Genomic DNA, 12,743 nt, shown 5'->3' with positions numbered 1-12,743 from the left:
TATAATATGATATACAGTAATACAATATGATGAATAATAAGTTATTTGCAGAAAGTTGTGGCCACTGAGGGGCATCAGTAATTTGAAGATGTTCAAGGGGATTCTTGGGGGCTTATCATAAATAATAAATCAGTAAGTACAAAAAATCTGTGTGTGTTGGGGGGGCAAATCACAAAGGAGAAAATCACTTCTAAATACTGATTATGAAATGAGCAGGAAACAAGACAGTATCCACGGCTTAGATAAATAGGCCTATGGATTAGCCTACCTGACATATAGTGAGCTAAATACTAAATGCTCCATTAATAGTCAGGTAGGCCTAGGCTACTGTATCTACTGTAGTAAAATGGCAATGTTTCCACTCAAAATCCAACAAATAATTATTACAAATATCCATTTTACACTAGCCAGGCTGTGCCCTCCTAGTGACGCAACACTGATTAATGTCGGAGCTAATCAGGCTAATTTTACACATACATCAACTTCATAGGGGGCAACCGCCATTCCGACACACCTCCACACTTTTCCATACCTCCATTCCGACCCTTTACTTTGGGGAGATGTCCACGCGAGCGTAAACCCTTCATCGGTGTGTCCGGAGCTGTCCACGTGCGTGGTGCTGAAATATGTGTACCGTATGCTCTGAGTGAAGCACGGTAGGCTATTTCAAAATTACAATGCATTTATATATTTTTTATTTATTTATTTATTCATTTATTTTGCGATGGTCGATTTGTGTGTGTGTGTGTGTGCGTGTGTGTGTGTGTGTGTGTGTGTGTGTGTGTGTGTGTGTGTGTGTGCGTGTGTGTGAGCGAGGTACCTTATGAGGATGAGGATGGTGTGTGTGTGTGCTCGTGTCATATTATGCAGCAGCATGCATGAGGCAGGGCGGCGCTATTTTTCCACACAAGGCTCAACCCGACCAGGTGGTGGCGGTAAATGAATAGCCACTGTCAAAGTAAAACAAACGAAGAAGCACATAGCACAACACCGTTTTAACATGCTTTGATTTTGCAGACCGCAAGGGACGAGTGACAATAGACCTGCTGCTGTAACCCTTAACTTTGTCTTTGAAAATGGGAGACCACAAAAGGACTTTCACTGATGTGAAGAATGTCATACTGTCTGCTCACGAGGACAGTGGGCCACGGGATAAAGTGTCCTTCTATGATAAATGGGCAGAGCAGTATGAAGAGGTGAGGTGACGAGATGCGTGATTTAATTTTTCAAGACCCAGGCGCAGTATTTAAGTCTCTTGCCTCTGGTCGTCTCATGGAGTAGGCGACTCATTCAACCTCTCACCCCCAGTTGCTCACAGACTTTATCTTCAACAGGACGTAGCCCTCCTTGATTATCGAGCTCCCACTCTCGCCACAGACTGTATTGCTGAACACTTCAAAGGTGAAAAGGGCAGTGCAAAGGTTTTGGACGTGGCCTGTGGAACAGGCCTCGTCAGCCTCAAGGTATAGTAGGCTAAATGGCATAATGTTTATCTCAAACTTTATGTAGTAGGCCTAAATACTTTTGTGATAAGTGCCCATGTAGTATTAATTGTTGGAATTTTGACACAAATAGCTTTCTTACTGTCAAGCAGTGATGTCACTGGCCTGTCATTCTTGTCATTAATTAATAGCCTAATGACCCAGCATATATCAATGCATCACTCTCAAACACGGCATGTTTAAGCCACATGGATTTTTTTCATACAAAGTTTCAATTTATAGTGTAATGTAATGATGTTATAGTATTTAGTATTTTCTTTGTCCGTGTAGCTGAAGGAGAAAGGTTTCCAGTGTTTCAGTGGTGTGGATGGCAGTGAGGCGATGCTGAAGTTGTCCAGAGGGACAGGGCTGTACCAGAATCTCTGGCCGTGTTTGCTCGGGCTAGAGGCACTTCCTGTCCCAGTCGGTAAGAATCTGAACATCACAACTCTAAAGACTTTTTTTTAAAATGAGAAAAACTGAATTTAATTCTGCTATAATGGAAACTATCTGAATGAACTTCTGAGTCTAGTTTGTGTCATTTTATTCATCGTGTGGACATGGGCTATAGTCTGTGTTGGGATATTCTTTACTTAAAAAATCATATTGAAAGAGAATGGATATTTAGTTATAATGTGAAGGGGGACTGATAAGCTGATGTTGTGACCTTTTTTGTATGGCTAATCATAGTTCATTTTGTCTGACCCCTTGAAGACACCTATGATGTCACTGTCATTGTGGGAGCGTTGAGTGTGGGACAGGTGCCAGTCTCTTTCATCGAGGAGCTGTGGCTTGCCACTAAACCAGGTGTGTGACAGTGTACACTACACTCCATTGCAAAATTCGTCTGTCCTCGATGCTTTGTTACCTCCACCAAGAAGGTTATATTTTCGGTCGCGTCGGTTTGTCTGTTTGTTTGTCTGTCAGCAGGATAACTGAAAAAGTAATGCACGGATTTTGATGAAAAATGTTGTGGAAGTTTTGGAAGTGACAAAAGGAACAATTGATTACATTTTGGTGGTGATCCAGATCACGATCCGGATCCAGGATTTAAAAAAAAAAAAAAAAGATTCTTCATCTTTTAGGGATGGGGTCAATTTTGACATTCCAGTTTCTAACTGCACAAAACAAGACAGAAAGACTTGAAAAATGAGGGTTTATCATAGTCAAATATTCTATCAAACAGCTTCCTTGGCGGAGGTCTGCACTCTCTGAGTGCATTTCTTGTTTCCTCTGTCCTTGGAGAAAATGAAGATGGAGTTAACACAACATGAATTACTGTATGAGCGGATTGAATATGATTCGTGTGCTGACACACCATTTTTTTGCCCGCAACCAAAGCTTTCCCTGTCTACAGTAACACAAAAATGCCTGAAATGTGAACACTATACCTAAGAAGACCACTAATTACTGTGCTAGTCAATTGTTAATAATTTATAGCTGTTTATTTGTTTGTTTTACTACTTTTATATGTTACATGTTTACATGTTACTTACACAACTGAATAAATTGTCTAAGTCTATACACGTGTGGGATATACAGTACATACTAGCTGTTCAACCTTCTTTTAGGTTGGGCAAGTTTAATTGTATAGCGTATTTCATACACAGAAGCAGGTAAGTGTGCCTCAAAAAAACAAAACAAAAAACATAGGAGATGATATAAGAGTGAAATCCTTGTATGAAAGGGTAGTAAAAAGCAAAGTCAAAGTCAAGAAGTTGAAATGGAAATCAAAATGTCTAAATTTAGAGTAGGAGTATTTATATATAATCTGGAAGTTGGTTTCAGATCTTAGCCACGTAACAGCCGCTGCTTCACCCCTCTTTGCTTTGACAGACTGTATTACCAGTCCGTTTTTATTCTCCTATGATCTTTAAAATAAAACGAATGCGCCGTAAATCGAGTCGCGTGACGTGTGTGATGATGACCTGTTTCAGGTGGCTACATGTGCATGACCACCAGGGCCAATCCTGACAACCTGCAGTATAAGGCGGAGCTGGAGCGCCTGCTGGAGGCCATGTGCGGGGACGCACGGCTGGCCCAGGTGTGTGTGACCGAGGTACAGGACTGGGAGAGGGCGGTACAGGAGCATGAGACTGGATACATACCCGGGGCCGTCTATCTGTACAGGAAAGCTCTAGCCACTCAGTCAAGCTGAAGACATGACAATTGCTACGTTTACATGAGGCATTTAATTCGGAATTAACTGACTTTAATTCTGAATAAAGCTTAATTCCTCTTTGAAAACATCATGTAAAACACCTCTTAATTCGGAATTAAAAGAAAGATCAAAGTAAACTCAACAGAACTATTTCATTCGGAATTATTGATTCGGAATTAAAAACATCATGTTAAACGTAGTGAATGTGTGCAAATAATTTCCTCAAATTCTGTGCTCTCCTCTCTCCTCCGACCTTGTACACAAAGGCGGGTTAGTGTGTTTCGATTTTCGTGTAGTTTCATATTGGGAATTCATTTGACATTCGAAACACATACTTGAAATATGAAAAAGAGCGTTGCCTTGTTTTCGCCAAACAACTTTAAAATAGAGATGAAGGATTTAATGTGCCACAAGGCTCGGTTTTTTTTTTGGATGTATCTCGTATTCTGAATGTTTAATGAATGTACGTATAGTGTAAAACTGATTACCACCAATTTCAGTTGGAGGGAGGAGCTCCGTTGACCTTTAACATAACATCTTGAAGTAGGCAAAAGGCCCGTATTTGACATGTAATGCGGCATCGCTCACCTCCTGATCCCAGTTAGACATGAAGTGTAGGGAAGTGCTAATAGAGCGCCTAATATAGCGCCTTCCTGACCATGGTTCATAATTTGCCACAATTTTGAGTGAATGTGAATGGAGTAAGACAAGCTAAATCTGGATTACATTTGACATGTGTTGTTGATTATATGGTGAGGGACCATAGATTTTGAAGATTTGGATTGGCATCGAAAGACAACTCATTTTTGGCAGGCAATTGAATAATATATACCGGTAAACAAATATAATAGTAATGCTTTAACTTGGAAAGAGATTTTTCTGAACTTTTCCAAAGTTAAAATGTATGATGTTCATTTTACTAAAAATGCATTAAGAAAAACTGATGATTTTGAATACAGGAATAATTTTGATTTCATATTTGCTGTATTATCCAGTGTTTAAACTTCGCACCACCTGCCAGAGTTGTATTGATTAGCCATATTGTTATACTCAGGACTGGCACTAGGTGGGAGTAGGGAGTTGCCTTATGGAGAGCTCTATGTACGGCTCTGGGTCTATGCAGAGCCGTATACGGCTCTGGCCTTATGATTAAGAGAAATAATGTCTAGATTGTTGTGCTTGATTTGGGATATTGAGATTGGTCAGGTAAAAAACAAGGTCGTTTGGAATATGTGGCTCTAGATTGTTGAATGATCACCAGAATCCATCTTGCTCATCACTGACTGACATCATGATCACATGAACTGTGTACATGATCACATGAAACTACTTACCTGTACAGTGGTTTTGTTGCAGAATTTTCTATTCTGGGGGGGCCTACAGCAACCTGTAGCCTAGGGATACCTGGCCTTCTTAACCCAGCCCTGCCTGCATCATAGGAACCACAGTGGAAATAAGATTCAAGCCTTTTTTGTGTCATCCCTGACTATTTTTTTCTTTTAATACTACGTATACTTATGGATCAAGTTACTGTTCCATGTTGTATATCTATCATAGTCAAATAAAATCTGAATTTTATCGAAACATGAAATAAATTGTGCTTGTTAAATGGACAGTGTGTGGGAATCCCATTTTTCTGTGTAGTAGTTACAGTGCTAAAATGCAATTTGCCACATTACACTTAGCTGACACTTTTATCCAAAGCAACTTTTTTACAGTAGCTGGAGCAATGTTGGGTTAGGTGCCTTGCTTCAGGGAAATGCAGCTATGGATGATATGGGATTCGAACCCACAACCTTTTGATCTCAACCCCATATCCCTGACCATTAGGCTGCAGTTTTGCCCTGAGTTAGACCTTAACCCCCTTCGACACACCTCTCCTCAAGTTTTGCTGGAGGAGGGAAGTATCCGATAGTCTGTGAATGTTTTGGGTTGAGACCAGGAGGAGCATGCGTAATGTAAAAGCACAATGTTATTGTTGTTGGAGGGAAGGAAGTAACGGAGAGCCATCTAGAATGTTGTTATGGCGCTTGCTTTAAAAGATGACCAGCTTCACCTGCCAGGGGGTGAAGGGATTTGTGGAAGTTCCTCCACGCCACCACTTTCTTTGGCCCTGTGCGTTAAAGCCAGGCTTTCTGTCCGTTTTGGATTTGGATTTGTTTTTGTCTTTTGTTTCTGATTTCTGTTGAATGCCAATTGGACTTGTAGTCTTTTGCCTAGTGACTCTGATGCCCTGTTGGAAATGTAAATCACTTTATTCACTTGTAAATAAATTCACTACTTGCACAGTTTTCCCCGACTGGTCATTAGCTTATTGTGATATTTCCCAGTTTGGTGTTTTTGGTTGCGTTGTTTGACCCTAGACCAACGTAACAAATGTGTTGTGTGAGACCAGAGGGAGCACGATTAACATGGTAAGGCAGCAGTCACAGACAGTCCATCATATTGTGGGCAGTCATGGGTGAGCGGTTAGGGCGTCAGACTTAGCCCAAAGGTTGCCGGTTCGACTTCCGACCCGCCAGGTTGGTGGGGGGAGTAATTAACCAGTGCTCTCCCTCATCCTCCTCCATGACTGAGGTACCCTGAGCATGGTACCGTCCCGCCACACTGCTCCATTGGGGTGCCATTGAGGGCTGCCCCCTTGCATGGGTGAGGCATAAATGCAATTTCTGTGTGTGCAGTGTGTAGTGTTCACTTGTGTGCTGTGGAGTGCTGTGTCACAATGACTATGGGAGTTGGAGTTTCCCAGTTAAAAACAAACAAACAAAAACAAAAAATAATTGACCTTTATTGTGGGTGGTGGCTATTGATCCTCTGCTACCCTTCATATCCTCTTTTGCTCTCTCACAGAATCTGGGTGTGTTTTCTTGCTTCAGTACTGAAACCTTTTAACTTGGTTTTATTGTATTTTCTGCCTGTCATCACCTGAAATTGATTGACTAAAAGATAGCTGATTCATTACAACATCAGTCATCAGACTTACCGTACATGTTCGTAAGAAGTTTTGGATAAAAGCGGCTCAGCTGTCTCAGTGTGATGTAATGTTTTAGTAGGACACGCACACACCTTTTTTTGTTTGTTTGTTTGTTTTCATTATTAAGGGACATTGAGCTGCGTGATTTTTATTTCGTCATACTACCGGTTCAAACAAATTAGTTCACTGTCCATCGTATTGAGCTAATTGTACTTGTCTGAAAGCCAAGAATAAAGGTCTGCAACACTGACAAACACTCCCAAAGCTTAATTCAGATATGAAGCTGTTTACATGTATGCAGATATTTTTGAAAACACATCAGTTTTGGCTTCTCGTTTACATCTAAACAAAGTTTCCCTTTTAAATCAGCATGTCACATTGTAATGAATGACACCTGGGGCCTCATGTACAAAACTTACTTATGCACAAAAAAGCACCGTAAGTAACTTTCCACAAACATTTTCAGATGTACTAATACTGACTTAGCTTGAAAAAGTGCATGTATACTATTTTTCATGTGAAATCAGACATATCACATGAATCAGCAGAAACACCTGTTCATGCATGGACTGATACATGTGAGATTTCAAGGTGAAAATGCATTATTTAAAATTTTCACTTACGCAAAGATTCATTAGGAAATCTATGGAACTCTTTGTACGTGAGGCCCCTGATATTTAAATTTAAGCATGACTCTAAAACTACCAGACACCCAACACCACCACCACCACACCACCACTCGCTTGCCTCTCAGTGAAACTAGATTTGAATCCAACTGAGTGCAAATACTCAAATGCTCGTCAGAATGCAAAGCATCCTTATTTAGCTGCTCTCTGTCGAACCGGTTCCACCAGTTTCTGTTTCGCTGGACGGACGGTGATACCAGGAAGACAGTGGAGGGGTGGCCGTGGGTATCAGGGTAATTTTCTACTTAACAAGGACTGGACTGATGTTTTGCCCATGAGTTTATATTATTATGAATTTGTTGTTCATTCATGTTTTATTGTGTCCCATACAGTAAGTCTAAGAAATCTATGATTAGTTTGGGGAAATTTGAAGAAGAAGCAAATTCACAGGAAAACCTAAAACCACATTCATAATCTTAATTTTGAAAGTCTTTTTAAAAAGTCTTAGCAGCCTTCAAAATTCTTTGAAAATGTTGTAATGTTATGTTAAAAGACATTTAACAAGAATAATTCCAATATCAATTTTAACATCTCAATTTTAAGAGATGACAAGGTGAGATCAGTATAAAAAAATCAATTCACAGTGAGTCCCTGAGCTGACATCGAGCATCAGTATCACTACATAGATCAGTTAAGAGGACAGTGAAATGTCATTAAGGATCCTGCCTTCATTTTACCATATTAAAACATAAAACAAACTGTGTATGTTAAACAGCATAATTAAATACATATATATCACTTTTAACTAGACAATACGAAGGTCCAAGTGCACACCTGCTTCAAAAACACACATATATCGTGTTCAACAAAAACGTACAGTTCAGTAGTAAAGACATGTACAACTCATTTCCAAGGAAATTAACCCCTTAGCGCAGAGCCTATGTTATAACTTACTCTCATGATTGTTATGATGTAGTTGAGTATTTTCAACAAATAGTGAATAGGTCCACCGGCGACCCCATCTGCAATAAGAGGCTACTTGACTAATAAGTGTGTTTGATTATTTCAGTGTCTTTTAGTGATGCCATCAGAGGTAGGTCTTGGTGGGGCTCAGTGGGGGTTCATCTGTTGGCGTTGTGAGCGTCACGTCCTGCTCCTCAGGCTTGGACACGAACTCCTCCAGGCTGATGGCCGAGTCCATCCGCTTCAGCTGCGACTTAGTGGAGGGCCCCTCGCTCACCTCCGATGGAGGGCCGGAGCCGAACTTGGGGCCCGGCAGCTGGGACTTAGTGGAGGGGGCTCTGCTGTAGTAGGAGGCTGTGGAGGGGGCCTGGCTGAGGGGCGGTTTGGCCGTGAGTACCTGGTGGGGCGGTGCTCTCATCATCCCCCCACCCTGGGGAGGCTGAGAGCGCAGCACAGAGGGTGCACCTGGGCCTGGGGTGTGTCTGGACCCCCCACCACCACTGACAGACGAGCGCACCAGGACGTACTTGACCGAGGCGGCGTTGTGGCGTTCTTCTTCATCGGAGGGCCGTCGTAAGCACCAGGTGCTGCAGAACATGCCCCCCGCCAGGAAGAACAGAATGGCGGCGCCCCAGCCCAGGTAGATGGCGGCGCCCAGCTCCCGCCGCTGCGAGTCCGTCAGCTGGGGGTTGTAGAAGTTGCGCACCACCGCGCCAGCCGTCCAGGACACGGGGATGATGCACAGCAAGCCGGCCACCACCATCGCCACACCGGACGCCAGCAGCACGATCTCCTTCCTGGTCCTCCGCTGGAGGGCTACTGCTCAATGTTGGACAAAATCAATCAACCAATTAATCAATCATGTATTATGCTGGGAAGGTGTATAAATATAACAGGCGGTTACAATATACTGTATAGCCTACAGATATAATACATAAGTTAAGGCTCGATTATATGAGTATGAATGGAGATGGACTGACAAAATATTTTCACAATATTGTAATCATGTCAAATTCAAATTAGTTAAATCATCTAAATCCATTAAAATTCGACCCAGCCATGGCTTAATCGGCTGGGCACTCCACTGCTACACCGGCTACCCGGGTTCGATTCCGGATTGGGTCCTTTGCGGAACCTCCCCCATCTCTCTTCCCCACTTGCTTCTTGCCTCTCTCAACTATCCTGTCACAAAAATAAAGCCACAAGAAAATGAATTCATTAACATTTATTTTAGGCCCTGCCGTGGCCAACCGGTAGGGCACTAGTCTGCCATGTGGCCGACCCGAGTTCAATTCCTGGCCTGGGTCATTTGCCGACCCCTCCCCATCTCTCTCCCCATTCGCTTCCTGTCCACCTCTCATACTGTCCTGTCAATAATGTCGAAAAAGACCCAAAAAATAATTCAAATTATTTTTAATTGCGTAGTCTTACTCTGCGGGCCCTGGCCGTCGTCCTCCAGGAAGCGAGTGCACTTGCCCCCCACGAAGGCCAGCAGCAGGGAGCCGCTGCCCGCCAGCAGGGCCATGACGGTCAGGGCCCTCGCCGCCTGCAGGTCCTTGCCCAGCGCCAGCGTGGACGGGTACGGCTTGCACATCACCTGGCCCGTGCTCTGGGCCACGCACGTCACCCAGATGCCCTCCCAGATTACCTGGAGGTGGAGACGGAGGTTATAGAGACGGGGTTGTAGATTATTCTAGACCGGTGGTTCTCAACCTTTTCTTTATTTTTAACACATGCCCCCTTGTGCTCATAATAAGCCATCCAATAACCCCTTGACCTCATCACAAGCCTTCCAATGGCCACCTTAGTATTAAAAAAAACAAAAAATACACTATTATAAGGGATGGATGAAAAGAGAGCGCAAGAGAAAGAGAGAAATGGATGAATGCATGGTGGATGAAAAGAGACAAAAGACAGAAAGCGTTTTTTCCTAATTGATCCCAATTTATAAAGCTGTGACGATGATAAATGTAAGATGGCTGGTAACTGTGGACCACGCCTTTGAGGTGACGATGGTAAATGTACAGTAAGCCTGTAAATGTGAGTGAGTGGTACCTTTTGGTACCTTTTGAGGGACAAAGGTAAATTTAAGAAGCTTGTGAATGTGACTGTGTGGTTCTGTACCTGTGAGGTGACAATGGTAAATTTGTATTAGAGAGGTGGCTGTGGTAAATCTGTAGCAGTGAGATGACTGGTAAAAGTAAGAAGCTGGTGGATGTGACTGTAAATTTGTGAGGGAGTGGTAACTTTGAGGGGGCAATGGTAAATTTAAGGAGCTGGTGAATGTGTCTGTGTGGTTCTGTACATGTGAGGTGACTGGTAAATATGTGTAGTGAGGTGGCTATGGTGGTGTGGCTGGTGCATGTGAATGTGACTGTGTGGTTCTGTATCAGTGAAGTGACTGGTAAATATGTGTGGATATGGAAGATGTAAGAAGCTGGTGCATGTGACTGTGGTTCTGTACCAGTGAGGTGACTATGGTAGATGGAAGAAGCTGGTGAATGTGTCTGTGTGTGCGATTCTGTAGCAGTGAGGTGATGTGACTGGTAAATATGTGTATTGAGGTGGCTATGATGGTGTGGCTTAGCCTTGTGCGCCATCCTACGTACTTCTGCCAAATTGGCTCTGTACTGAAATGGTAGTATTATGGGATGGTAAGGACCAGGCTAGGTGTGGCTGGTGCATGTGACTGTGTGGTTTTGTACCAGTGGTGTGACTATGGTAGATGTGAGAAGCTGGTGAATGTGACTGTGTGGTAACTGTGAGGTGACTGGTATATGTAAGAAGCTGGTGAATGTGACTGCATGGTTCTGTAGCAGTGGGGTGACTATGGTACTGTAGATGTAAGAATCTGGTGAATGTGACTGTGTGGTTCTGTACCTGTGAGGTGACAATAGTGGTGCCGATGTAGGCCGTGACCCTCCACATGGGCAGGATGCAGGTGAGCAGGGCGCTCACCCAGGCCAGCACCGCCAGCGAGCTCGCCAGCATGTGCATCCCCAGTGACGACATGGTATCCCACGGTTACAACAAAGCTCTCCGCAAGTAAACACACCTCCTCCTCCTCCTCCTCCTCCTTCTTCTCCTCCACTGCCCCCGCTCCTCACTGAACGGCTGCCCTTCCTCACCAAGCCTGATGGTGCTGAGGTGCAGAAGCTGGAAGTCTGTCAGCTATGGTGAATAAGCAGTCCTGAAGAAGAACCAAAGAGCTGTTAGAGGCATACATGCAATTTCGTTGTGTGCAGTGTGCAGCGTTCACGTGTGTGCTGTGGAGTGCTGAGTCACAATAACAATGGGAGTTTGAGTTTCCCCAATGGGGCTTTCTATTAGTTACGCTCGTTATTCAATTGTCAAATGGGGTTGAAATTGGATTTGCAGCGCACAATTGCGTCCGTGGACACCAAACAAGCACAAGACTGAGACAGACATATCAGACCGCAACAGAGAACAAAGGGAACCTTACTAGTTACTAACTAGTTCCTGCAGTAGTTCATTGAGGGAACCTTACTAATTACTTACTAGCTGCCTGCAGTAGTGCATTGAACTATTGAATCGTTGGACTTTTTTTATCCACAGCTGACCTACCTGAGTTACTACGGGGTCAGGCCCAGGCAACACCTGTGCGGCATCTCCATCGTTCGCGTGTCTCTCGCAGGTGTGTGTGGTGTTACTCCCGACTCCACCGTGGCTCACCTACAGTGCATCTCTGCTGCCTGCCAGCTGTGGTTGCGTGCTCCTTCATGGTCTGGGAAGTCTCTTTGGTGACCGCGGTGAGAAGTGGCAAACTAAAACAGAAAGAGGGGGAGGAAAACAGGGAGGGACAGACTGAGAGAAAGGGTGAAAGTAGGTGTGATCTAGCATTGAAGACCACTCCCCCGTTTGTTCTTAACCGGCTCTGCTATTCCCGCCAAACAGGATTGCCTTCAGCAAGAGGACACCATGGGTGGGGCGGCAGGATGATACGATGATGGCCATAATAAGGGCCCCAGTAAGAGACAGGTGCACATACAGGGCCTCGTGTCATCAAAACAAACAGTCTGTTTGGGCTAGCTAGTTAACATTAGCAACGTCGTGTTTAGAGTGCAAAGCATCTAGATCTGACAAGTTAGAAATATAGTTACTTTGTTTTATTTACATGTAAATAAACCAAAAAGATTTACCATATTCCCTGTGACTGGAAAGAAAATAAATTATAGAAAGTTTAAGTGTCACACATAGATTGATATATTTGGTTGCAAGAGTTTGAATCTTTAAAGGTACACTGTGTGAGATTTTTAGTTGTTTATTTCCAGAATTCATGCTACCCATTCCCTAATGTTACTTTTTTCATGAATACTTACCACCACCATCAAATTCTAAATAACCATTATGACCGGAAAAATGGCACTTTTCCTACATAAATAGGGGGATCTTCTCCATGGTCCGCCATTTTGAATTTCCGGAAATAGCCATTTTCAGCTGCAAAATGACTGTACTTGGGCCATACTAGAAAATATTTGTTTATTACTTAGTAAACTTTCATGAAAAGATCAAATTTG

General features: G+C 43.3%; 2 protein-coding genes across 2 annotated transcripts; one reads left to right on the top strand and one right to left on the bottom strand.

Moving 5' to 3' along the window:
- Positions 1-1,049: 1,049 nt before the first annotated feature.
- On the top strand, positions 1,050-4,379 carry mettl27 (methyltransferase like 27). Its single transcript, XM_063203028.1, has 5 exons — positions 1,050-1,196; positions 1,335-1,463; positions 1,773-1,908; positions 2,196-2,288; positions 3,419-4,379. Exons 1-5 carry the CDS (start codon positions 1,077-1,079, stop codon positions 3,637-3,639), a joined length of 699 nt encoding a protein of 232 aa, XP_063059098.1. The 5' UTR covers positions 1,050-1,076; the 3' UTR covers positions 3,640-4,379.
- Positions 4,380-7,756: 3,377 nt separating this feature from the next.
- On the bottom strand, positions 7,757-12,349 carry LOC134452554 (claudin-4-like). The gene is made up of 4 exons (XM_063203011.1): positions 11,791-12,349; positions 11,086-11,395; positions 9,637-9,853; positions 7,757-9,024 (listed from the first exon to the last, which is right to left on the bottom strand). Exons 2-4 carry the CDS (start codon positions 11,215-11,217, stop codon positions 8,330-8,332), a joined length of 1,044 nt encoding a protein of 347 aa, XP_063059081.1. The 5' UTR covers positions 11,218-11,395; positions 11,791-12,349; the 3' UTR covers positions 7,757-8,329.
- Between the last annotated feature and the right edge of the window lie 394 nt (positions 12,350-12,743).

The sequence above is a fragment of the Engraulis encrasicolus genome, chromosome 7, assembly GCF_034702125.1.
Source record: "Engraulis encrasicolus isolate BLACKSEA-1 chromosome 7, IST_EnEncr_1.0, whole genome shotgun sequence".
Lineage (NCBI taxonomy): Eukaryota > Metazoa > Chordata > Actinopteri > Clupeiformes > Engraulidae > Engraulis > Engraulis encrasicolus.
The sequence above is the reverse complement of the archived record's forward strand: the minus strand, read 5'-3'. Positions and strand labels throughout refer to the sequence as shown.

What these genes read in the sequence shown, in the direction of transcription:
- LOC134452554 (XM_063203011.1), bottom strand. Translation starts at nt 11,217, where the DNA reads ATGTCGTCACTGGGGATGCACATGCTGGCGAGCTCGCTGGCGGTGCTG. An exon ending in CCACTATTGTCACCTCACAG is followed by an intron (nt 9,854 to 11,085) that starts GTACAGAACCAC and finishes CTCCACCTCCAG; the next exon opens with GTAATCTGGGAGGGCATCTG. An exon ending in CGACGGCCAGGGCCCGCAGA is followed by an intron (nt 9,025 to 9,636) that starts GTAAGACTACGC and finishes AACATTGAGCAG; the next exon opens with TAGCCCTCCAGCGGAGGACC.
- mettl27 (XM_063203028.1), top strand. Translation starts at nt 1,077, where the DNA reads ATGGGAGACCACAAAAGGACTTTCACTGATGTGAAGAATGTCATACTG. An exon ending in GGGCAGAGCAGTATGAAGAG is followed by an intron (nt 1,197 to 1,334) that starts GTGAGGTGACGA and finishes TATCTTCAACAG; the next exon opens with GACGTAGCCCTCCTTGATTA. An exon ending in CAGGCCTCGTCAGCCTCAAG is followed by an intron (nt 1,464 to 1,772) that starts GTATAGTAGGCT and finishes TTGTCCGTGTAG; the next exon opens with CTGAAGGAGAAAGGTTTCCA.